Below are 23,101 nucleotides of genomic sequence, written 5' to 3' on the forward strand. Positions count from 1 at the left end.
GTGAAGTACTTAATGCCACGGCACTGTATACTTAAAATGGTGTGAATAAAAAAGGGGCTACGTAATAAACCTGACAAACTCAGTGACCAAAAGTAAACACACAGGATGAGCTTATCATAAATTCTTAAGTGGGCAGGTCAGCGCGGGTAGTCACGTCCCAGGCCTACAGCTTCTTTAGCAAAGATCAATCTTGACCTTAAGTGAGCCCTGTCCATTTTTACTCATCTAGGATAACATACCTTTGAAATATCACAGTAATTTTCTTTTCCAGACCCCTCAAAGACACAACTCCAGGCACCAGAGCCAGACCACAGAATCCCTCGTTTTTATCTTGTTCCCTGCATACCATCTCTATGTGCTGTAAATGTCAACGATCTGGTACTCACCAATGTAGAAGAAGTATGTGTCTCTCTGTTTTACTTTTTATCCAATCCTAGAGACTTCCCCACTTTGTTTTCTTCCATCTCCTTAATCTACCACCAATGGATTTCATGTACCTTCCTTATTTTTCTCCTTTGAGTCTAAATGCATAAAAGGAAATGCAAAACTGCCATTCTCCGGAGCATTTTCTCAATCCATAGAGATTTTGCTCCTGGTATGTCCTCAAAATTTGGCTCAGACTCTTACAAAACTTTTCTATAGGCTTGAATGCTCTTTTGTCGACAGTGGTTAAAAGTTTTGTTATGTATATGTTATGTATAAGTTTTGTTATGTATATTTTACCATAAATAAATAAACAAACAAACAAACTAGCTGCTTTTGTGAGTTTCTGAACAACAAAATCTTTCTATTTTCATCCCTCTGGGAACCAGCAGATTCTTGGTTGGTCACCTTGCAGGTTTCCTTGCTAGCAAGGCAATAGGCCTGATATATACTCACAACCAATTTTCCCAACATTTCTGTAAAGAAAGGGCTACAAGCAGAGATGTGCACTGATACTCATTCCGGGTTCTAAGTGCCCTCACAATGCTAGTAGAGTTACCATTTTCTAGAATTTGGGCTGGTTTGTGTCATATTCCTTCACAGCATGGAGCAAGCTTGTACCATAGCTTACTAAGCTGGGGCTCCTTGAGTATCTCCATCCTGAGGCCAGTAAGAAGAAGGCACCAGTGTGCTGCCTCAAGGGTTCTCAGGACCCAGGCATTTCCAAAAAGACCAGACAGGGAGTGTAGAGGACCATGCACCCCTGTGACACTGGCAGTCAGTCACCTGTCCTTCATGGGAAAACTGAGGAGGCAGGAAGGAGGGACATGCTCGAACAAGAGGTAGAGCCTGCCCTGGAACTCGGGTCCCTGACTCCCCGAGGCATCGGCCTGGGGGATGGGAGGCAGGCCAGGCAGAGGAGCAGAGGGAGTACCGGCCTGGTCATCCAGTCTGCTGTGCACTCTGTGGGCAGAGTACCAGTGGGGCCAGAGGGCACAGAGCAAAGCAGGCCTCCTCTGTCTCCCTTTCTGGTACCCAGCCACCTAGCCCCTCCTTCCCCCAGGAGAATTCCCAGAAGAGGGGCGGGGAACAATGGGAGGAAATGTAGAAGGAAGCCCAGCCCCACCCCTGCCAGCCCAGGCAAGTTGTTCAGGACGGACTGCTTGTTATTTCCTCCCTTAAACGTCTTTCTGGGCCATGAAATACCACCCCTGCCATAGGCCCCCATTCCCCAAGAAGGAAGGGCTGGAGGCAAGCTGCCTGCCCCTAAGCCAAAGGAGCAGGCTGCCCCTGAGTGGACCTCACAGAGTAGCTCTGGGAGGAGGGCCTCCCTAGGAGGTGGCAGCGGTCTGAGGCTTGTCACAGGAAACCCTGAAGGCCACTCTTCATTCATTTCACAGAGGATGGAGGCGCCATGGCTTTATGCTGGGGCCTCACCGCTGGGAAGACCTAGACCCTTGAGGAGTCCCACCCCACCTGGACATCAAGACTGAGACACAGACGCTACAGCTCACAGGCCTTCTGCATCAGGGCTGCCCAGTGCTCAGCTGGCAGCAACCAGTGGCAGACAAGATTCAGTAAATTAGGGGGCCCAAATGAGAGAGGGAGGGGCCTGGGGGTTCTGCACAGGTTGCCTCCTAGCCAGCTCAGGGTATGTGCAGAGCCTGGCGGGTTGGAAAGAAGCCCCGTGGGCCTCGGCCCCGCCCCCTGCAGCCTACTCCAAGAAAAATGCCGCTGCTCTCCGGCCTCCTCAGACCTAGTCATGCCTCTCGGCTATGCTGTGTTCTGGAGCCCCCGGAATGTGGGGGCAAGAAAAGCGTAGGGGCTGAAAGAGCAGCTGCTATCCCAAAGACAGAAAGAGAGGTCAGGAATTGGCACGGGGGAGGGAGGGAGAGGTCCAAGCAGTTTCCATATTGATAGAGCACATATTTTTCCTGCATGGAAAAAGAACTCATTCCCAAATCCACCATCCAGTAAGGCTCCTGTCCTATCAGAGATGCGAGAAGAGCTATAGGGTGGGGGCCTCCAAATCTGAGCCTTAAGTGGGGGGGGGGGGTTAAATTAAGGGGCCCAAGTAAGTTTATTTTAATGAAGCATGAAGAAATCTAAACAATTTTATTCTAAACCATTGGGCCATTTTACATCATTGTTTGTAAGAACAAAATATGGAAAGCAACCCAAATATCCATCATGGAAGAGGGGTAAATAAAGTACAGTACAGTCATGCAATGGATACTATACATACAGCTATAAAATAATGGAAAATACTTCTATAAGGAAAATCTTCAGGATACATTGCTAAGTAAAAAGGAAAGTACACAAGAGCATGTGTAATATGCTATCTATACTTACAGTAATCAAAAGCATGAACAGGAAGTATAATGGTGGTTGAGTAGTCTGGGCCCACACCCCCACCTCTATGGGCTGTCACTCTTCAGGGTCCTATTCCCTTGCCCTGATCACCCCAGGGCCAGGTACCTCACAACTCCAGACAGTTGCTGTATCCTAGAGCCTGCCAAAATTATTCAAACTAGCCAATCTTAAACCCATTTACCCTGCCTCGCCCTTTCTTTTTCAAAGAAACCACAATAAAAACTCCTCCCCACACTTTCCCTTCACCCCTTTATGCCCGCTTTTCCGTGGTGGGACAGGTCCTCTCTTGTGAACTGTGAGTAACAAACCATTTTTTCAAAGGCAATTGTCTCCTAATCTATTGGCCTCACCACACCTGAATAATAATGAAACCTACATTTTAAGTCACAAGCCTGCTAATTCTTTGTTGGAGAGATTAGGGGTAAATGGTCGTTTTTTAAAGTTCGGGAATTTTACTGTGTAGAGGGGTTACACTCTCATATGAAGAGGAGGTTGGAAGGTCTAGTGGTCTATGCACTGGAGTTTTGGGGGGTGGTCCTGAGGAGAGGGAGCAGAGATGGAAGAGAAGTGTCGTGTCAAGTACAGGTCTGGCAACATGGCAGCTACCTGAAACGCTGGGAGAAACCAGCCAGATAGAGGGAACCCTGTCTGTGGTGGGGATGGCTTAGGGACCCTAAGAGAGTGGCTCTCCCACTGAAAGCGGTCTCCATGACGGTAGGTGGTCCCCCAGGCCTTCTCCTATGCCACGGTGCTATGAGCTGAAGAATGTAGGGGTACAGCTACCAGAGGGCAACAGCCCCAGGTGCTAGGAGCTGTGTTAGGGAGCTGGAAGATGAGAGAAGCGAGTACATACTGACACTGACAAAGAAGGGGATGGAAGACAAACCCCCTCCCTCAAACACCCCCAAGGAAGGTGACACACAGCTCTATTGGGTTCATGGGACAACCCAGGTGGCAGACTATACAGGGTGTCACACATACAACCATCGTCTTCCCATGTTGGGTCACTCCCAACATTTTCAAACAGTACCTTTCAACCTATAGCAACGCTTTGGGAACATTTTTCCTTTCAACTATCTTCCGAAAATAAATAGTTATCATTGAGTGATCAAGAACACGAAGAATAATAGCTCTCGAGTCATCCTACCCAAACTGGAAGCCCAGCATTGCCACTGGACAGCCGTGTGGATGGGCACAAGTTACATACCCTTTCTGAACCTGTCTCCTCATCTGTAAAAGTCATCTATTCATTTGACAAATATGTAGTGAGCATCTACCATGGGTCAGGCACTGTTGCAGGTACTGGGGATATGAGTTAAACAAAATGGACAACCACTAATGCACTGCTGAAGATTCAAGAGAATAGTGCACACTTCTGAGGGTTCTGGTAAAATCAGAGTTGACATACCTAACATTCCTACGTGTGCCTGGAGCGTAGACAGGGCTTGGTCAATGTCACTCCCTTCCTATCAACCCCACTCACCAGCTTCCCATCCTTCTCTGCACATTCTTATCCCACCCATCACTGTGAGGAGCACATTAGATTATGACTTGAAGCACTGTCACGTGGCAGAGGTTAGATTTATTTTTGGTCATTCCTGATGGTAGGATAGAAATGAGGCCCTTAGAATCTCAGGGAGAAAGACTATGGCTCAATAGAAGGAAGAACTTTCTAACAGAAGAATCCAGGCCCGGGATGGGGTTCTTCCTGACTCCAGCACTGTCCTTCAAGGATGGAGATGAGCCCCCTAGCCTGATGACCCATAGGCCGCCATACCTGCCAAGGGGCGGGGCTCCGGTGAAAGCCTGGGTGAGCAGCACACAGTGCCAGCACAGGGTAGGGTCAATACGTGATAGCAGGGGGTCAGACAAGCATCGCCACTACGGCCTCCCACAAGAAAGGCTTACACAGCCCGGACTGGTAAATGTGAAGGGAGTGCTGGCAATGGAAAACCAGTTTGCAAGCAGCATGGTAAAGACTGAAGCAGGTAAGCATCACCTGCGGATGCTAAACCTAGGTGGACATTTTGATGAGAAGCAGGATATTTGCAGTGTCTTAAAGTGTCTCTTAGACTTCAAGGTGGGAAAGGAACAGGAAACACACACTGGAACAACCAGACAACACCTTAACAGGTGTTGGAAATGAACATCACCGGTGAGTGACATCATGTCACTCCAGATCCTGACCACACACCTAAGGAGTATTCTGGCCAGGAATTAGTAACCAAATGTAAGGATGAATCTACTCATGAGAAAAACATCCGACAAACCCCAAATGAGGAACATTCTATTTTCTTAAATTGGGGTATTGTGTTATTCAAAATGTAAATTGTACTAGACAAAGGCTACAGACAAAAATATTTCATATTAAAGAGGGCTATGGAAAAATGGTGACTAAATTTAATATGGGAGTCTAGGTGGGATCCTGTACTGGGGGAGAAGGGGGAGAAATTGCTATAAAATACATTTTTTGGTCAATTGATACAAGTAGTGAATTAGATAAAAGTACAGAAATCATGTTAAATGTACTGAGGTTGCTAACTGTCCTGTGATTCTGTAAAAGAATATCCCTATGCTTAGGGAATATACACTGAAGTGAAGTGTATACTTAGGGATAAACGTCCATGCTGAATTTAACTTATCTTCAAATGGGAGAAAGAGAAAGGGAGGCAGGAGGGAAGGAGGGAGAGGAGAAAGGAGAAAGAGAATATGATAAAGCAAATGGATACAGTGTTGATGAGAAACGAATCTGAGTAAACATATGAATGTTTTCTGTTCTATTTTTGCAACTTTCCTATAATTATGAAATGATTTCCCAAAAAAAGCTCCAGAAGGGTTTCCATGCGTCAGCTTCTCATTCTTTATCTTTTAAACTAAGAAAAGGACATACCAACCTAAAAATGCATAGACACATTCATCATTGACTCAGCTGCACCTTCCTCTCATTAGATTCAATGTGTCAGGGGTGCCGGGAAAGTCAGAGAGTGTGTCCTAGGTGGACACACACACGCATGCAGGCACGCACACACATGCTCAGGGGAGGTTTAAGGACACGGAAGAGGAGACACCTGTCAGCCCTCCAGCCCTCGCCATGCATGACTGGCCGTGCAGGGCAGGAAATAAGGGACAGCCGGACGTTCCCACCCCTTGAGCCTGCCTGGCCTCTGGCAGCCTTCCTGCCAATATCTGATTGCACCAGGGCTGCTGAAGGGTAACTCTAAATAGTTTTCCACTTCAATCTAAAGAAAGACAAAAGAATAACTATTCTGAAATCCAGGGGTGTCCTGGATAGAATCCAGGACAAAATACAGTTATAAAAGTCCTTGGAAAATAAGGATATGGTCAGCGCTTCTGAGCACATGGAGAACAATGAGACGGTGAACTGTAAATATTCCTGTCCAAAACAGCCTCCCAAGATTCCAGAAAGGGGGCTGCCAGCCAACATACTGAAACCCAGAAGCTGAATGTAAGGCCCACTTTTCCCAACTTGTAGCAACAGCAAACAGCCTCGCTGGCTTTTTAAGTGTCTAAATGTACATACACACATCTGGGTGAGTGTCCATTCCTATGTGGAATGACAATGTGACAGAGCAACGGACAGATGACAAGCAGGGAAAAAATACTCTCTAGATATGAAACAGACTGAGGGTTAAATATACAAACTATGGTGAATTACTAAGAAAAAGACAAGCAATTCAAAATATTATGTTGGTGCAAAAGTAATTGTGGTTTTTGCAATTATTTTTAATCTTTTAAACCACAATTACTTTTGCACCAACCTAATATAAGGACAGGTAACTGGCAGGAGAAGAAATAGTCAAGGAAACACAAGTTATAAGATACCAGCATTTTTTCCCCTGGCACAAGTGAAAATAAAAAAACTGACAGGCTCTTTTTTTTTTTTTACACTGTTGGGAGATATAAATTAGGATAACATTCTGAAAACTAATCTGGTAGAATTTACGAAAATGTTATATGCTCCTACGCTGTGATCCAGTAATCCCACTTCTAAGGACCTATCCTAAAGAAAAAATAGCATAAGGACATAGAAACATTTGAATAAAGATGTGCCCTGGACAATCATTCGAAGCAAGAAGTTGGAAAGAAACCAAATAGCAGTCCATACGGGATAAATTATGGTGCACCCACATTGTACAATACCACACACCCATTTAAAATGAGTTGATCAGTACACAGCGACCTCGGAAAGGGTCCGTGATGAAGTGACAAAAAGCGAGGGACAGACCAGTACGTAGAGAGCATGGTTCCATTTTTGTGTAAGTAAATGTATACACATGTTGCTTGCATACACTTAGAAGCTGAGGAGGCTATGTACCAAATTATCAACAATGGACTCCACGGGAGGGAATGAAGGAGTGGGTGGGAGTGGGTGGGAGAACTTGCACTTTTTCCTTTACAACCTTGTAAGAATGGAGCTTATTTATGCTTGTAAAAAATGCTTATCATTTTTATACTTCTATGGGTTTTTTTGGGTTTTTTTAAATAAAAGAATGTGTGCACATATGTGTGTGTGATGTGTTGACACCCACTAGGTAGAGCCATGTGTCCACATGAAACATGCCCACGGTGTACCGTTCACAAGTAAGTGTGGCTTACGTATGTGCATTCTGCTACTACCAACAGCCCCCACATACTGAACACGGTCCACACGCCAAGCACTGAGGAGGCGTTTGACACCCATGCATATCTCACTTAAACTTAGCAACAACCTTGCAGTCTAGGCACTGTTAGTGCCATTGTCCTGATGAGGAAACAGAGGTTCAGAGAGGTCCATGTCCCAGACAGTGCCAGGATGAGACTCACTACTGAGAGTGGGGTCCCTGAGAGAAAGCCTTTGACCCTTACTCGCCTGCTACCACCCCTGCCCTGCTCAGCTCTAATGGATGGACAGCTGGGGCACTGAGACCACCTGCTCCTGCCAAGATGAAACCCCTTGACCAATCAACACACTCCAGGTGTGGGTGACAGGCACTGACTGGTCAGACCCTCTCTCTCCCAGGCACCTCTGCCATCTCCCAGGCATTCTTGCATGAAGGTCCTCTTATTAACAGGACTAAACCTCACGTTCTGCTCCTTCCTGAATATGCCCACATGTCCCCAGTAGGTTAATTCCATTGTCCCAGGAGGCACTGAGACATCCCCACCTCCACCCCGGAGGCACCAAGGCCTGCTCCAAGCTCAGACACGGTCCTACAGGAGGTAGTCACCTATGTCAGGAAGACCCACAATTTCCAAAATATCTCCTCATAACTATTGTGGTGCCGAACGTTTACCACTAGTATTCCCTTTTTAGTCTAAGCAGAGTCTGGCATATAAAGCAGCATCCCCCAGGTTCCTAAGAGGAGCAAAACACGAAGCCATAGGTTGCCACCAACACTTCAGTATGAATTAGTCCTTTTTCAAAACATAGCTGGCTGAGAGCAGCCTTTGATGGGAAAAGGCTGGATCCGTGGGACTTGAAGCCACTGGGGTCAGCAGGAGGGCAGCACTAGAGAGAAGGAAAAGGGGCTGTTCCAAAAGGAACCAGTGTTTATGGAATTTCCCTTTGTGACAGGTCCCTTAAATGTGCTTTTGCATTTGGTTCAATACTTCCTAAGGAGGAAGAAACAGGCTCAGAGAGCTTAGGTGACCTGCCTGAGGCCACACAGCTGCTGAGACTAGATACTAGCTCTTCCCAAAGTCCACACTCATTCCACTGGACCAGCTTATCCAGCCCCGTGTGGGGGTGGGAGGCGGAGCAGCTGAAGGAGGAAGGAGGAACAGCAGCCTGCTGCCTGCTGGGCCCTCAGCAAGTGCAGGCTCCAAGACTAGGGGAAGGTGAGAGACCCCCAATGCTCCACTTTATAGTGTTACCAGGTCACTAAGAGGGTGCAAGAAAACGCTACTGTGAACACCTAAAGGCAGTAAGCACCTCCTAATGCTTCTTGGTGTAAATTGAGGTCTCCTTCTATACTGCTTGATTAAAGGGGGCTGAGTGCACGGTCACCCTGGGTAGGGTGGCCAGATCAAATACAGGATTCCCTGTTCAGTGCACATTCCAGATAAATGACTAATTTCTTAATATAACTATGTCCCATGCAATACTGGAACCATTCCAACTTAACTGTGTGTCTAGTATGTTTCTTGGTTGAATCTGACCACCTACCCCGGGGCCTGGCTAGGCCTGGGCCAGTGAGCTGCTGAGGTCAAGGCAAGCATTATTTTGACCCTGGTGTTTTGACAGTTGGACATTCCGACCCCGTGGAGACTTTTGCTTTTGCGTTTCCATTTACTAAATATTTAAATCAAAAATACACTCACATTAATTAATCTCTACCAGAAAGGCATTTTCCAGAATAAATCAAATTAAGGCCATTTAAGTTGTTGATACATTTTCTACACAGTGCAATTATTAAGCTGCTTCCTTTGTTTCTTAATCTTCACTTTCATTTTTCCAGAATTATTGTCACTGGTAATAATTATTTTCTGTTTCAATTTCCCAACAGAGATTTGGCTCAAAGATTTTTTTTTTTTTTTTTTTTTTTTTTACCAAATATAGCTCCTTTCCATTTTGAGTTTTTTGTGTGTGTGGAATTATTTCTATGAAACCAAATTTTCGCAGCTCAGTGTTTACAGTTACCAATAGAATTCTTCAGTCGGTTTTTCATTTCCGTAACAGTTTTACTACGGGCAGTTTTAGCCATGGTTATTGTATGGTGATCATTTCCACCAATACCATACATAAACTATTACCAGAGTGACAGATTATATTCATTTCTTAGCTAATCCACGGAACAAATGAGAGCTATTCCTCGCATTGCTCTGAGGCAGTGGATGTTCAACCCTGGTGCACGCTGGCCTCCCCTGGGCAGTTTCAAGAAGTGCTCGTGGCGGCACCCTAGTCCAGTTTCTCCTTTCATCAATGTGCTGCAGAGCCCAGATACGGATCTACTGTGAAGTCCCCAAGTCATTCTAATACACAGCCAGGGTTGGAACAGTAGACCAACCTAGAGCTTCAACATCCAACACAGAGCTACTAAGCACACTAGCTATTTACATTTCAATTCCTTAAAATTAAATTAAATTTAAGATTCAGTTCCTCAGTTACACCAACCAGCACAGAACAGCTCCATCATCTCAGAAAGTTCTATTGGGCAGCATGGGTCTAGAGTCGAGAGGCCTCACCCCAGGCTGTAGAAATACCTAACACCTGGGAGTCTGTAATGATGCACAGGCTCTGCCCGCAACCGATGAAATCAGAACCTCCAAGTGGGGCCAGGGACTGGTGTGTGTAAAAGCTGCCGGTGACGCTATGGTATCATCTGGACTAGAAACCTCTGGGCTGAACATCCCAGAAGTCAAAACAGCTGGTCAGGGGTCAAGGTCACCTCCCCTCCAGCATCTCTGAGAAGCCCAGAATAAACAGGAAGTTAGTTGTTCAGGGCAGCCTGGGACAGGACTCCAGGACCTCCCACTGGGTTTGCATGAGTGTCTCCCATCCGTCGTCGGAGTGGAGTTTCCTTTTATGTACATTTCAAACCTGATTTTATCAACACCAAGTTTATTCACCCTTGCAATTGGCTCTGGGGTCCCTCACGCTCAGGGTAAGTGGAGTGCTACCCAGCCATGAGGCAGTGCCTGGCCCGAGGTTTCCCTCCTGAGGCTTCCCAAGATCCCACTCCCAGGCCAGCAGACCAGTCTGGTATAAGGGGGTCACTCAAAACTGCCATCAACCATCAGGGGAAACACAGAAGTGTCAAATGCCCCAGAAGCTATGGAGACAGAGAGGAGAGTGGAGAGTGGGAGAAAGTCTGTGGAGAGAAAGACTAAAAGGAAAGGGCTGCGAGGAAGGAAAAGAAGCAAAGCAAGAGACTTGAAGACAGAGGTGCAGAGCGAAAGGCTGTAAAGAATGGTAGAGGCATTGAGGGGAACTCTAGAAATAGATGGAGGTAGAGGAGGGAGGTTAAGAAGAGGGAGAGGAGGCCAGATAGAGGGAGACTGCAGGAGTTAACAACGTTGGAGGGCTACAATTCGCCTGCTTAGAAGCAGGTCCCAGGAGGACCACTCATGAGCTCACAGGACACACACCCAGGACTCCAAGAAATGAAGCGGGTGGCGGCGTGATGACCCCGTGGCACCATTAGGAAACCCTGAGGACAGTCAGATGACAATGGGCACTGTCACACCTGTTATTTCCCTGTTGTCTCCTGACCAGACAGTGACAACTCCAGGGCAGTGAGTTGGTGTTCTATTTAAAATATTCATTGAGCTGAGTTCGCTGAATTTCTTCTCTTTTCTCTTTCAAAATGTGAAATGTCACAGGGTTACTCTTCTCACTTCCTGGTATGTTTCTTATTTTTACAGCTTTAGAATTTTTCATCTCAGATTCGTTTCTCACATTTCATGTGTGGGGTGAAAGTACTGTGAGGGCTCACTATGGGGGCATCACGGAATTACCCGGAAGGTATCCTGCCTGCCTCCCACAACCGCAGCAGGTTCACCCTCATGCATGTAGCATTCACACAACCTGCACTGAGGCTGCGGACCCCATTGGTTCCGACAACAAAGCCAGAATTCTATAATTTCCACACCTGACAGTGTTGTTTGGGCACCCTCTAAAATTCTTCAGATGTTTATGAAGGTAAGGTCAAATTTAAATTTGGTTTAATTAATATTTAATTTGTAATTCTTAGAAATGCAAAATTGAGATAAATGTTTGAGAAATTCAAAAATTAAATTCCAATGGTTATCAGAAAGATGTTTTTAGTAAATTGGGAAGTTTTGTGAATTAGTTCTTCTGCAAACCGATGTTTGAGGAACTGATTTCTTGCACACCGGCCCTGCAATGAACTTGTCATGTGGGAACTGGTTTTCAGAGATCTGGCTTCCTTCCAGGAGCTGGAGGACACCCACAGGGGCCAATGAGAGGGCCCCAAAATGAAATGCAGCCTGGCTCCTGGCGTGACATCTGACCCACAGGGCCAGGACACCCCATGTGTGGCACTGGCCTGGTGTCACCCTGAGGGCCAACCTGGCCCTTGAATTCATCAAAAATATGTTCATAGGCCTCTGCTCCTATGTTGCCTTCATGGTCTTAGAAATGTCCCCAAAAGGGCCTAGGGAATGCTGAGTGTGATCATGAAAATGAAACCTGTATTTCCTCTGCATGCCTGGCAGTAACCAGACTGTTCCGCCTTTGCCTCCTAAGCTCTCTTCACTCCAGCATTCTCAGGGAACTAAATTCTCCAGAAGGGCCCAGCCCCCTCCTGGGGTTTCCAGGAGCCTCTGAGAGGTGCAAGGGGCTCAGTGATTAAGAGCATGTTGCAGACCTTCCCTCCAATTACAGCTTTTCCACCACTAGCCTTGGAGAAAAGCACCCAATCTCTCAGAGCCTCAGTTTCCCCATCTGTAATGATGACAATTCCAGTAGTAGTATATAACTGATGTAAAAAGATCTTGTATATAAAGACGTGGCACAGGGCCAGACATTTGGCTAACCTCTTGATAAACGTCAGCTGTTGTGGTTTTGCTAATATTATCTTCAGCCTGGTATTGGAGGCCCCTCTCAATCTGGCCCCACTGCTCCCTTGTCACTGGGCTCACATGTCATGTGACCTAGTCCCACCTGTAAGGCCTTAGCCCGCCTGCCCTCCATACTCGAACACTGGAATGCCCTCCCTTCCTCACCTCTCTAAAGACCCCACCCTCTGAGTCAGTCTGTGTGGCCTTCCTCTAGGAAGCCTTCCAGGACCACTCAGCACTCAGTGTCACTCCCTGCCTGACCTGCAGATCCGCCATTCATGCTTGTTAGAGGCCGCCATGTTTTCTACAAAACCCTCATCTGTGTTGGGATAGCTTATTCTAGTCCCTGCCCCTATGCAGGTGGGGGCTGCTGAGGTCCAAGCTGGACAAGACAGGCCTAAGTTGCCTGGGCCCCCACATCTTGCACCCTGCCTTCAGAGGACCCAGTGAAAGTGCCCCCACCCTCCCCACATATACCATGCCCTGCACCCATGGCCAGCAGAACCAAAACAAGATGGCAGCAATTGGGTTTTCCTTCCAAGCTTTTTCGGATTGTACACGCTCCGTGTGTGTTGCAGCCTGACACCCTTGCTGGCCTTCCCTGGTATCTGAATCCCCCCTCTTCCCTCTCTCCTCTCTCACCCCAGGGTAACATAACCAGGCCTGCTGTGTTGGCTAACCTAATTCCCAAACAAAGGCTCCCCTGTGAGGAGATCCCAAAACAGCGAGCCTGTCATGCCTGATCCTGGAGTCCAGACCTCAGTAAATGGCACCAAGAGCATGAACCTCCCCTTGCCGGCACCTAACACAGATGTACCCCATCATGCCCAGGAGGGACTGCTGAACCCCTACACTGACATTTAAGGCTGTGCAGCCCCACAGGCTGAGTCTCCCAGACCACCCCACCCCACAATCAACAGGACCATCAATCCGTGCTCAGACGGTCCTGCCTACCCACCACTCCCCACCCTCACCCCCACCAGCATACCAGGCAGGAGCTCAGTGACAAGAAAAAGGATCCACAACTTGCCGAGGGAGCCTGCCTTTGCCACCACAACTTTGCTCCTGCTGTTCCCCTGTCTGGAAACTCTCTCCACTGTGTACATGAAATAACAACAGAAAATACTGCCACGGGAAGGTGGGTCATCAGTGGGGACCGTTACGACTCTTCCAACTTCTAAACCATAAATCTCACCTCAAGTCCCACCTCTGGCATGAAATCTTCCTTGGGAGCTTCCAGCTGCTGGCAGCTTCGCTTTGCCTGCCTGCCTCCTGCAGGGCGCCAGTGCCCTCACCAGTCTGGACGGGGCGGGGAGAGAGGGCCGCACCTTCTCAGGTGCCTTCTCCTCCCCACCCCCTGTCTATGCACCACAGGCTGTCTGTGCAAACACATGCACTCCTGATTCTAGCCCATCTTCCCTCCCCTTGCCTGGATAGCTCTCAGATTTACCCATGGCTCAGTTCCTGAAGCTGCAGCCAGGCTACTCCGCAGCAGCCACGACTGGGCCAGACTCGCAAGAGGCAGGTCTTCAGTCAATGCTGAGTTGAAACACCAGCTCTCGGGGGCCCAGATTCTGGAGGACATGTCCACCACGACCCTACCTGTATCTGCAAGCCACGCAGACCCCTCACCACCTCACCTGTTCCTCCCCATCGTCTCATGGTCTTTAACCACCACATGGAGCTCGGAGCCCTGGTCCAGAGGGATGCCCTTGAGGTCCCACTCAAAGCCCTGGAAGAAAAGGAGAAAAGACAACTTAACCTGTGGCCTCCTAGGAGAAGAGACTGTCTGGTTCACCCTGGTCCCCCCAGGGCACCGAGCAGGCATCCATGAGTGATGCTGGTGGAAGGATGAATGAATGATAGAATGAATGACTACATGAAAGGAAGGGTTCCAGAGCTTAAATATGACAGTAAGAGCCGAAGGTAGCAGAAGAGAGAAGGAGGCCAGACTCCCATGGTCCCTTCCCCAATTCAGTTCCACCAATCACCAAGAAGCCAGGGCAGGAACACAGCTGGGGAAAATGTCAGGTGACCCCACAAGGTCCTAATGGACCAAGATCAATGTGCTCATCCAGAAGCCAGGCCCCTCCCTGGTGGGCAGCATAAGTTAGTGCCACATTAGGGAGACCCATCCAGGAGCCCCAGAACCCTCCTCAGAGCAAAGGCTCCCCTGTGCATCCCAACCCCACCCACACAAGGCCCCCAGGGCTTCCTAAGGACTACCAGGGAGCCATACTCAGGGGGCTGGTTGAGGGGGCAGAGGCCAACATGAGCCAGACAAAAACCTATGATAGTTTATCAAGGAGGTCTGCGGGGAGGAGGTGGGCTTTGGGTGAGGAGAACATCCTGTGTGACGAAGACAAGGCAGGCAAGAGAGTCCCTAAACCCCCTCTACCTGGCTGACCAGAGCTGGAGGGAACAGAAACAAAAGACATCTTACTCCTGTCCATGCCACACCCACAGAGGAGGTGCCTCTATTTACCTGGCAGGCCAGACCACCACTGGTCCTCTCAGGTTCCAAGCGCCAGGAGGATTTCATTGGCACACTGGGCCACCAGCCCTCCCCTGCTTGACAATACGACTGCAAAAGCCCCCTTCCTGCACAAGCCCCCTGACTTGTCCCTACAGGGACGGTGGCAGCAGAGAGAGAGGAAAGGAGAAACGGTGAGAAAACTCGCCTACCTCATTCCACACGGGGTTCACGTTGTTCTTGATGACTTTGGTTCTCTTCTTCACCCCTAAGACAGACACAAAGAGACAGTGAGAGACTATCCTGCACCTCCCACCAAGGTAGAGTCAGTTTCTCAGACCCACTCTGCAGCTCGCCCGCCAAAAGACACCTTACAAAACCACTGGATCCCCTGAGAACCCACCTGTCTGCACAAATGCCCAACACCGATCATTCAACTTCTCTCTTTCAACCCTGGGATGGAGAAACAGCCGTCCCGTCAGAAGGATGTTTTTAAAGGAAAATACCCAAGCTGACTCTTCTTGAGTTTATTACTGACTTTCTAAATAAAATTTTTTAATTATAAATTTTCTGACTCTAAGAATAAATGATCTTCATAGAAAATATACCACTTTTCTTTTTAAAGACATCTACCTCCACATATTATATGATTCTGTTTATATGAAATGTCCAGAATAGGCAAATCCACAGAACAGCAGTTTCCAGGGACTGGAGGGAGATGGGAATGGGGAATAAATTCTTAACAGAGGTTTATTTGGGGGGTGAAACATTCTGGAATTAGATAGTGAAAATGATTGCACAACATCGTGACTATACTAAAAACCATTTAAATTGTACACTTTTAAATAAGTAAATGGACTGTGAGCTTCAGAGGGCAGACACTATGCCTCACCATGTTGGTAACCCTAGTATATAATGAGGTGCCCAGCAATTGGACACTAAATAAATGGGTGCTTTTCTTTCCCAAGTTGGCTGCAAGGTCACTGTTCTCAGAGAACGCCAGAAGACTGCATTAACAGTATGGCTGCGCGTCAACGGGGAAGGGGAATGAAAGGAGGCATAGTGGGGGGAGGGGTGTTCTGGGAGGGGCACCAGTTATCTTCTCAAAGTTGGTCCAGGTCTGCCCTTGGCTGAACCACTCTGAATCCCCTTGTGGAATCTGTTAGTGTGACTCCAGCAGGTGGTAGACACATGGCTTTGGAATCACTCAACTGACAGCCACTACTACTGTGTGACCTCAGGTAGGGCTTATAACCTCCCTAGGCCTAAGCTTCCTCAGAAGTAAATTGACAATAGTAAGAGTCTACTTTATGGGAATCTGAAGGGATATGAGATGCTATCTAAGTGTCTACTTCCTCTCTCCTATCAACTTCCGATGCAGGAGTAACAGGGGAAAATTCCATTTGCAGCCTCTCTTGAGATGCCCACTTGGGAGCATTTTCTGAGGCTGCCAGCTAGTATTGATTGAGCAGCGTCCGTGTGCCAAGCCCTGTGCAAAGTGTCTTTTAAAGGTTTCCCACTTCCTGCACTCCCTAACGGTGAGGAGAACAAAGACCCTCAATGGGACTTCACTAAGTCCTGGTTAGAAGAGCCAACCCTGGGAGCCTCCGCATGACATTAAGGAAGGAGTCACTCATGGGTGCTACAGTCCCAAAGAGGAGCCAAAAAAGAAACGAGACGTTCACCCAGCACACTCACACGACTTATAGACGCCAAGGAAAGGGAAGGCATGCTGCTAATTAGGAAACAGTTAAGAAAATCGTTCCTTCGTCATCATGGATTTATGCCTGTCCTGTCCTTGGCGATTAACTTTGGCCTTGAGAGATGTGGCTTTACGTGTGTAATTTAACAAGCTCGATAGTTAAAGATACAGGAATGCTCACAGCTCATATTGGGGTTGGGGGAAAGGGATACACCCTCTCCCTAAATTGTTCTGCAGAATTGGGCCAGAGACATCCATGAGAATGGTGCTGAAGCTAGGGGGGTTTCCTCCAGACTGAAAATCTAAGTGAAGAGGAATGAACCAACCATGAGAGGACTCTTCTGTCCCCCATGGAAATTCTTCACTTTTTTCCCCAGGCCTACCCACCCAACTCTATCCCAGACCAGTCTCCCATTGTTGTAGGGTGCTGTTTTTCAAACTACTCATTGGGACCCATTAGGAGACATCACATCACCTGAGTGAGTTTACCAATGTCTTTTTAATGACAGAACAGACTGGAGAAGAAAACATCAAAGTACATCTTTCATCAGAAAAGTACTATTACTTGAAACTTTTGATTATATTTTCATATATATATTTCTGTGTATGCTCTGTGCCTTGATTAAACGATAAGTCTTGTTGTATAGAATAGTCCAAACCGTTTGAAAATATTGCCTTAAAGGAAGATTGTCAGAGGAGAACTGGAGAACAAAAACATCGCCATCTTGGCCCTTGAGTACCAAGAGCAAGGTGTGTAGCAGGAATGATGAAGCAGACCGTCCTGGTCCCCCAACTCTAATAAAGACCATGGACTGAAGAAGAGGAAGTGAGGAGGGCCTCAGAGACAGGAGCAGAGTGAAGGTAAGAAGACAGGCCATCTTGCCTCAGCCAGCACTGGGGGCCACCTGACTGAGCCATGGAAGGAGCCCCACACATCTCCTGACACCTGAACATCAGACGTGGCCATGGGCTCGCATAAGGAGCCACATCACTACCTTTCTGCTAACCACCTGATGAGGTCTACCTATCAGCGGCTTGGGTGCTGTGCTCCCTAGCGGTCTGGGCCCCAGGCCCATCTTGTGGGGACAGATACCTCTCAGTGGCTCAGGATGCTTGTTAGCCCCCCAGGTCCTGGACGCCCACAGGGGTTACAGTGTGGAAGGGAGACCCTGACCTTTGGCAGAGCCAGCTGCCAATCTCTAGTAATCAAAACAGGACAGACACCCTCCCCCCCCAACTCAATTATAAGGGCATAGTACATTTGGGAAGCAGATAAAATGCTTGTTTTTGTAACACTGATGACAATGGGATCTTTGGAGCTGGTGGGATCATAGAAAAGACAAACTCTAACGTAGGGGGGTCACTGAGGGGACACATCACAGTATGTAACATGGGAGGGTTTTATGCCTGTCAAAGGATGGTTTAAGGAAAGGCTGTGAAATACTGGTCCATTTCCCATTGCATCTCTAAGGCACTAAGCCTCAAAGGCCCATCAACAGATAAATGGATAAACAGAAGTGGGCTATCCATACAATGAAATATTATTCAACCATAAAAAGGAAGGCAATTCTGACACATGCTACCACTTGGATGAACATTGAAAACACCATGCTAAATGAAATAAGCCAGACACGAAAGGACAAATAGTATAAGATTCCGCTTCTATGAGGTACCCAGAGTAGTCCGATTCATAAGTAGAGACAGACAGTAGAATAGAGGTTACCTGGGACTGGGGGGAGAGAGGATGGGGAGTTATTATTTAATGGGTATGGAATTTCAGTTTGGGATAATAAAAAAGTCCTGGAGATGGATAGTGGTGATGATTGCACAGCAATGTAAATGTGTTTAATGCCATTGAATTGTACACTTTAAAATGAGGTGGCCGGATGGCTCAGTTGGTTAGAGCACAAGCTCTGAACAACAGGGTTGCCAGTTCACATCCAAGGGATGGTGGGCTGCACCCCCTGCAACTAAGATTGAAAATGTCAACTGGACTTGCAGCTGAGCTGCGCCCTCCACTAGATTGAAAGAAAATGACAGATTGAAGGACAATGACTTGGAGCTGATGGGCCCGGGAGAAACACACTGTTCTCCAATATTCCCCAATTTTAAAAAAAGAATGGTTAAAATGGTAAATTATGTTATGTATATTTTACCACAATAAAAATAAAATTTAAGGCATGAAGAAGTGAAACAGCTTGACACTAAGAGTGAGTTGCTGTAGCTAATATGTGAGGGACATTGACTTCCATGGAGAAGAATGATGGCAATAAAGATGTACAGATAGTTTTTGATACCTATTATGTGCCTGGTACTATGTTGGGGGCAGGATTCATTAAAGGGGTTGTGGAGGCCACAGCCACACTGCCCTCATATCTAAGTTCAGAAAGAAGCAGCCCTTGCTTCCGGGAGCTGAACATATAGGAGACATGACCTGATATCTCCACAGATGACCCCTGAACCAGCCTCCTGGCGTTCACATCCATGCACGGTACCCCTCCACATTGATCTGAGCCAGCCCCATGGCTCCAGGTAGGACCAGCAGTTTCTGCTTTCATGCAGTCCAGCCACTCTGCTGGAGGGATTGTACCAGAGGCCGCACGGAGCGGGAAAGTCCTGAGGCTTTCTCATGGAGAGAAAGAGGTTCAGGAGTCACGCACCCCATTGGGATGGTGTGGGAGTAAAGACAAGGACAGTCACAGGCTATCATAAAAGTCCAGCAGGACCTCAGAGAGATATTTGTACAATCACGTTCATCACAGCATTATTCACAGTCGCTAAAACGTGTAAGCAACCTAAATGTCCATCGACAGATAAACAGATAAGCCAAATGTGCGGTGCACGTACAGTGGAATGTTATTCAGCTTTAAAAACGAAGGAAATTCTGACACGTGTTACAAGATGGATGACCTGGAGGACATTATGCTAAGTGAAATAAGCCCATTCCCAGGAGCGTGGGGAGGAGGGAATACAGAGATACTATGTAATGGGTATAGCGTTTCCGTTGAGGAAGATGGAAGAGTTCTGGAAACGGAGGGTGGTGATGGCTGCACAATAATATGAATGTGCTTAATACCACTTAAACACTTAAAAGTGGTTAAAATGGTAACTTTTATGTTATGTATATCTTAACACTTTAAAAAAAAAAAAGTCCAGGTGGGAGATGTGAGGACACAGACTGCGAGGCTAGGGTGTCTTCCAGTGTCCGGGTGGGGAAGGGCACAGGGGGAATAGTAGAGGACGTCTCGAGTTCTGACAGGGGTACATGGGTGGCTGGAGGTGCCATTCACCTAGAGAGGAAGCAGGGAGGAGAGGAGATAAGGTGTCTGGACTTCCACAGAGAGACAGACTGTTTCTGCCCAAGGTGACAGGACTTACTGTCAGAAGCCTTACAGAGCCTTCAGATCCCACCGGCAGCCTTGACACCTTCTCATTTATTCCTCAAATATCTATTGAGGACTTGCTCTGTACTGGGCACTCTCTTGACACCTCACAGAATAGCCATCAGGAGGAGATCCAAGGTGGCAGAGTAGATAAACACCGTGCCTGCTCCCTTTGGTGAACACATTAAAATTACAAGAAAATTTTGTCATAGATGTTCCAATCTCTTCCCCAGTTCTAAATGGCCTTTTGAGTTTAAAGATTACCCCTCTCAGAGTACATTGCACCACCCCCAGTATATCCACCCACAATGACCATTTCTGGCTTGTTTCCTGGAAAGTGTGGTTTTACTTAGGATGTAGAAAAATGGACATCAGGGTGGAGTTCCTGGAGGTGAGAAGAACAGGGCTTCTGCCGGGGACGGCAGGAAGCGACAGCTCCTTAGTTCTTGAGGTGCCCAGGTTTATATCAGCGCATGGGTGGAACGGCAAGTATCAGAGTGATCAGAAGCTGCCTACTCTTTTTGTTCAGAGTATCTATGCCAAGATGTAAAGCAAACCTTCCTTTGGCAGAAGCCAGGGCTACCTTTTCTTCTTTCAGTTGCCGCTACCTTTTGGTTCTCTGCTGAATTTCTATCACTTTCTCTGTCTGATGGGTATTGTGTTTTTTATTTTTGTTTTTTAAGATTTTTATTAAAAATATAGCTAACATACAATGTTATATGAGTTTTAGGAGTACACCATAATTGTTCAACATTTATGTACCTGAAGAAGTGATCACCATGACAAGTCCAGCAACCATCTGACACCGTACCACGCTATCCCCATGTTATTGACTACATTCCCCACGCAGTACCTTGAGCATCCGTATCACCATTGTTTTGAACTCTGCCTCTGGTAGGTTGCTTGCCACCTCCAGGGGTTCTAGATCTTCCAGGCTCCTGCCCAATGTCTAGAGAAGCCCCCAGGAGATAGAAGGGAGGGGAGGAGGAAAAAGAGGGGCGGGGTTGGCTGGAGAAACAGGGGGATGGATGAGGGAGAGGGAAGGGACAGTAGTGACTCAGTTTTCCGGCTGGTAAGCCTGGGAGTAGGGTTTCCTGGCGGGAATTCCCGCCATTCTCAGGAATTTTTTTCGCTTTCCCATTCCCGAATCCCGAGATACAAACTGTTTTCTGTTCTCCACGATGAATCGTTTCCACCAAGCGACGGCTGATACTACCAACCACCTGGTTCAAGGAGCCGATTTTCCCGATTTCCCGACCAACTTTTCTCAGGATTCAGGAACGGAAAAGTGAAAAAAAATTCCGAGAACGGTGGGAATTCCCGCCTGGAAACCCTACCTGGGAGAAGCAGATAGAAATTCACCAAGTGGGGACACAGAAGATCCAAACTTCAAGGAAATAAGATGTTTGAGCTCCAAGGGAATAGGGATCTTGTTTTGTTCTTGGATGCAATCCCAGCACCTGAAATAGCCCTGGCACACAGTAGGTGCTTAATGAATATGTGTTCAATGAACTAAATGCAAGAATGGAGGAACATAAACAATCACATTACAGGGCAGAAAATGAGCAGGGCAGTAAAAAGGTGCAGGTTACTAAATCCTATAGGAAATGAAGCTGCTCATTCACAAAGATGGTAAGTCAAAACTACCTACCAAGGCCCAGGTACTCAGGGCAGCTTTAGTTACATAATTAATTAGTTAATTCAAGAACAAAGACATGATAAGAATTCATTAATTGCCTCTACCCTGAAAACCTGAGTCAGGGAAACCAAAAAAGTGCTCTCAGAATCTGGTCTTCCAGAGCTCATAGTCTATTTTGGGAGGCAGGTCCTGAAATTACATCCGAGGCTGGAATGCTAGGGGAACAACTGCAAGGAAAGTGGGGCCAGCCAGGCCCATGCACTTCGGGCACCATGGGGGAGCCAGGCACACAGTGCAAGCTGGCTTCTCTGCAAGCAGGCCACAGTCCCATCTACGCCATAAGGGGCTTGGGCTCAGGGGTTCTCAACCCTGACCGTGCTTCAAACATATTTGGAGACTGTTTAGAAAAACCTATATCTGGGCTCTTCCTCCAAAGATTTAGCTTCAAGAGAGAAAGGGACAGAGAGGCTAACAGTGGATTTTTTTTTTTTTTTAAGGATTCTGATATGCTGCCAGGGTTAAGTAGCCCAGCCTAGACGATCTGTAAATTCTGGGTCCAATTCTAACAACCTTCCTCCCTTAGCATCAGCTCAGACCCAAACTCCAGCATGAATATACCCTGTTGGGGGGGCAGAGGAGGTTAATTTAATTTAACCTGTCACATTAATTTAATCTGTCACCACATCTCACATCAATTTCTCTGTGTGTATGTTTCCAAAACGGAACCACCTGCATCAGATAGGTGTCCAGTGCTGATTCTCAGGTTACTTAGCTAAACCTGCTGCATCAGAACCGCTATGGATGAAACCCAGGAATCTGGCTTTGAAGCACTCTCTCCAGAGGATTCTCAGGCACAGGAAAGCGTGAGGATCACTGCCCCACACTGAATGACAGCTATATACTGAGCCAGAAAGGGCACAAACACTGCAGAGCACCTATCTGCCTACAATCCCAGGCATCCTGATGAATAGGACAGGCCGCTGCTCTCAAGCAGTCACGCTGTCCTAGGTATGGAAGTGAGTACTGAGCACAGGCCGACTGAGCTGAGTGAGCTAACAGACCTACCAAGGTGCTGTGCATCCAAAGAGGAGAGACTAACCAGAGCCGAGCGAATCCTGAGTGCCTCCCTGGAGAAGGTGGCATTGCAGCAGGCCTTTGAAAGGCAAATAGACGTGGACGAGCTGGAAATACTACATTCTATTATGTTTCAGTTTTGCTCAGGGCTTGTCAGTGCATAGATCATAGGCATCATAAAGGATGGGGAATGCAAAGATTGGGGGAGGACAGCAGCAGCACACAGGATACCTGGGCCATGGCAAAGGTCAAGAGGGGCTTCAATAGGTTATCGATTGAGTCACCTATCTGACTCAAGCGCACTGCCCATTCCAAACACTGGTAGTTCCCTGCCACGACCACTGACCTGGGCACCTGGTTTAACTTCTCCAGGTTTCCATTTCCTTATCTTCAGAATGAGGAGAATAGTAGCTACCAGACGACTGTTACAGAGCCAGGGAAAGAGGACTATGAAGAGACCCGAAAGAGTTCCAAGGCATCCAAGAGACCAAGGCTAATGTGGGCCCCTAACT

General features: G+C 47.3%; 1 protein-coding gene across 17 annotated transcripts in view; it reads right to left on the reverse strand.

The window, feature by feature from the left end:
• DYSF (dysferlin) overlaps window positions 1–23,101 on the reverse strand; it is a gene marked incomplete at its 5' end in the record, with an annotated part of 204,335 nt that overhangs the window by 170,019 nt on the left and 11,215 nt on the right. For all 17 annotated transcript variants that reach the window (XM_081069417.1, XM_081069419.1, XM_081069415.1 and 14 more), the window contains 2 exons: window positions 13,959–14,050; window positions 15,004–15,059. In XM_081069417.1, coding sequence (XP_080925543.1) covers window positions 13,959–14,050; window positions 15,004–15,059 — 148 coding nt within the window. The remainder of the gene's footprint in view (window positions 1–13,958; window positions 14,051–15,003; window positions 15,060–23,101) is intronic.

This window comes from Rhinolophus hipposideros, assembly GCF_964194185.1.
Source record: "Rhinolophus hipposideros genome assembly, chromosome: 12".
NCBI lineage: Eukaryota > Metazoa > Chordata > Mammalia > Chiroptera > Rhinolophidae > Rhinolophus > Rhinolophus hipposideros.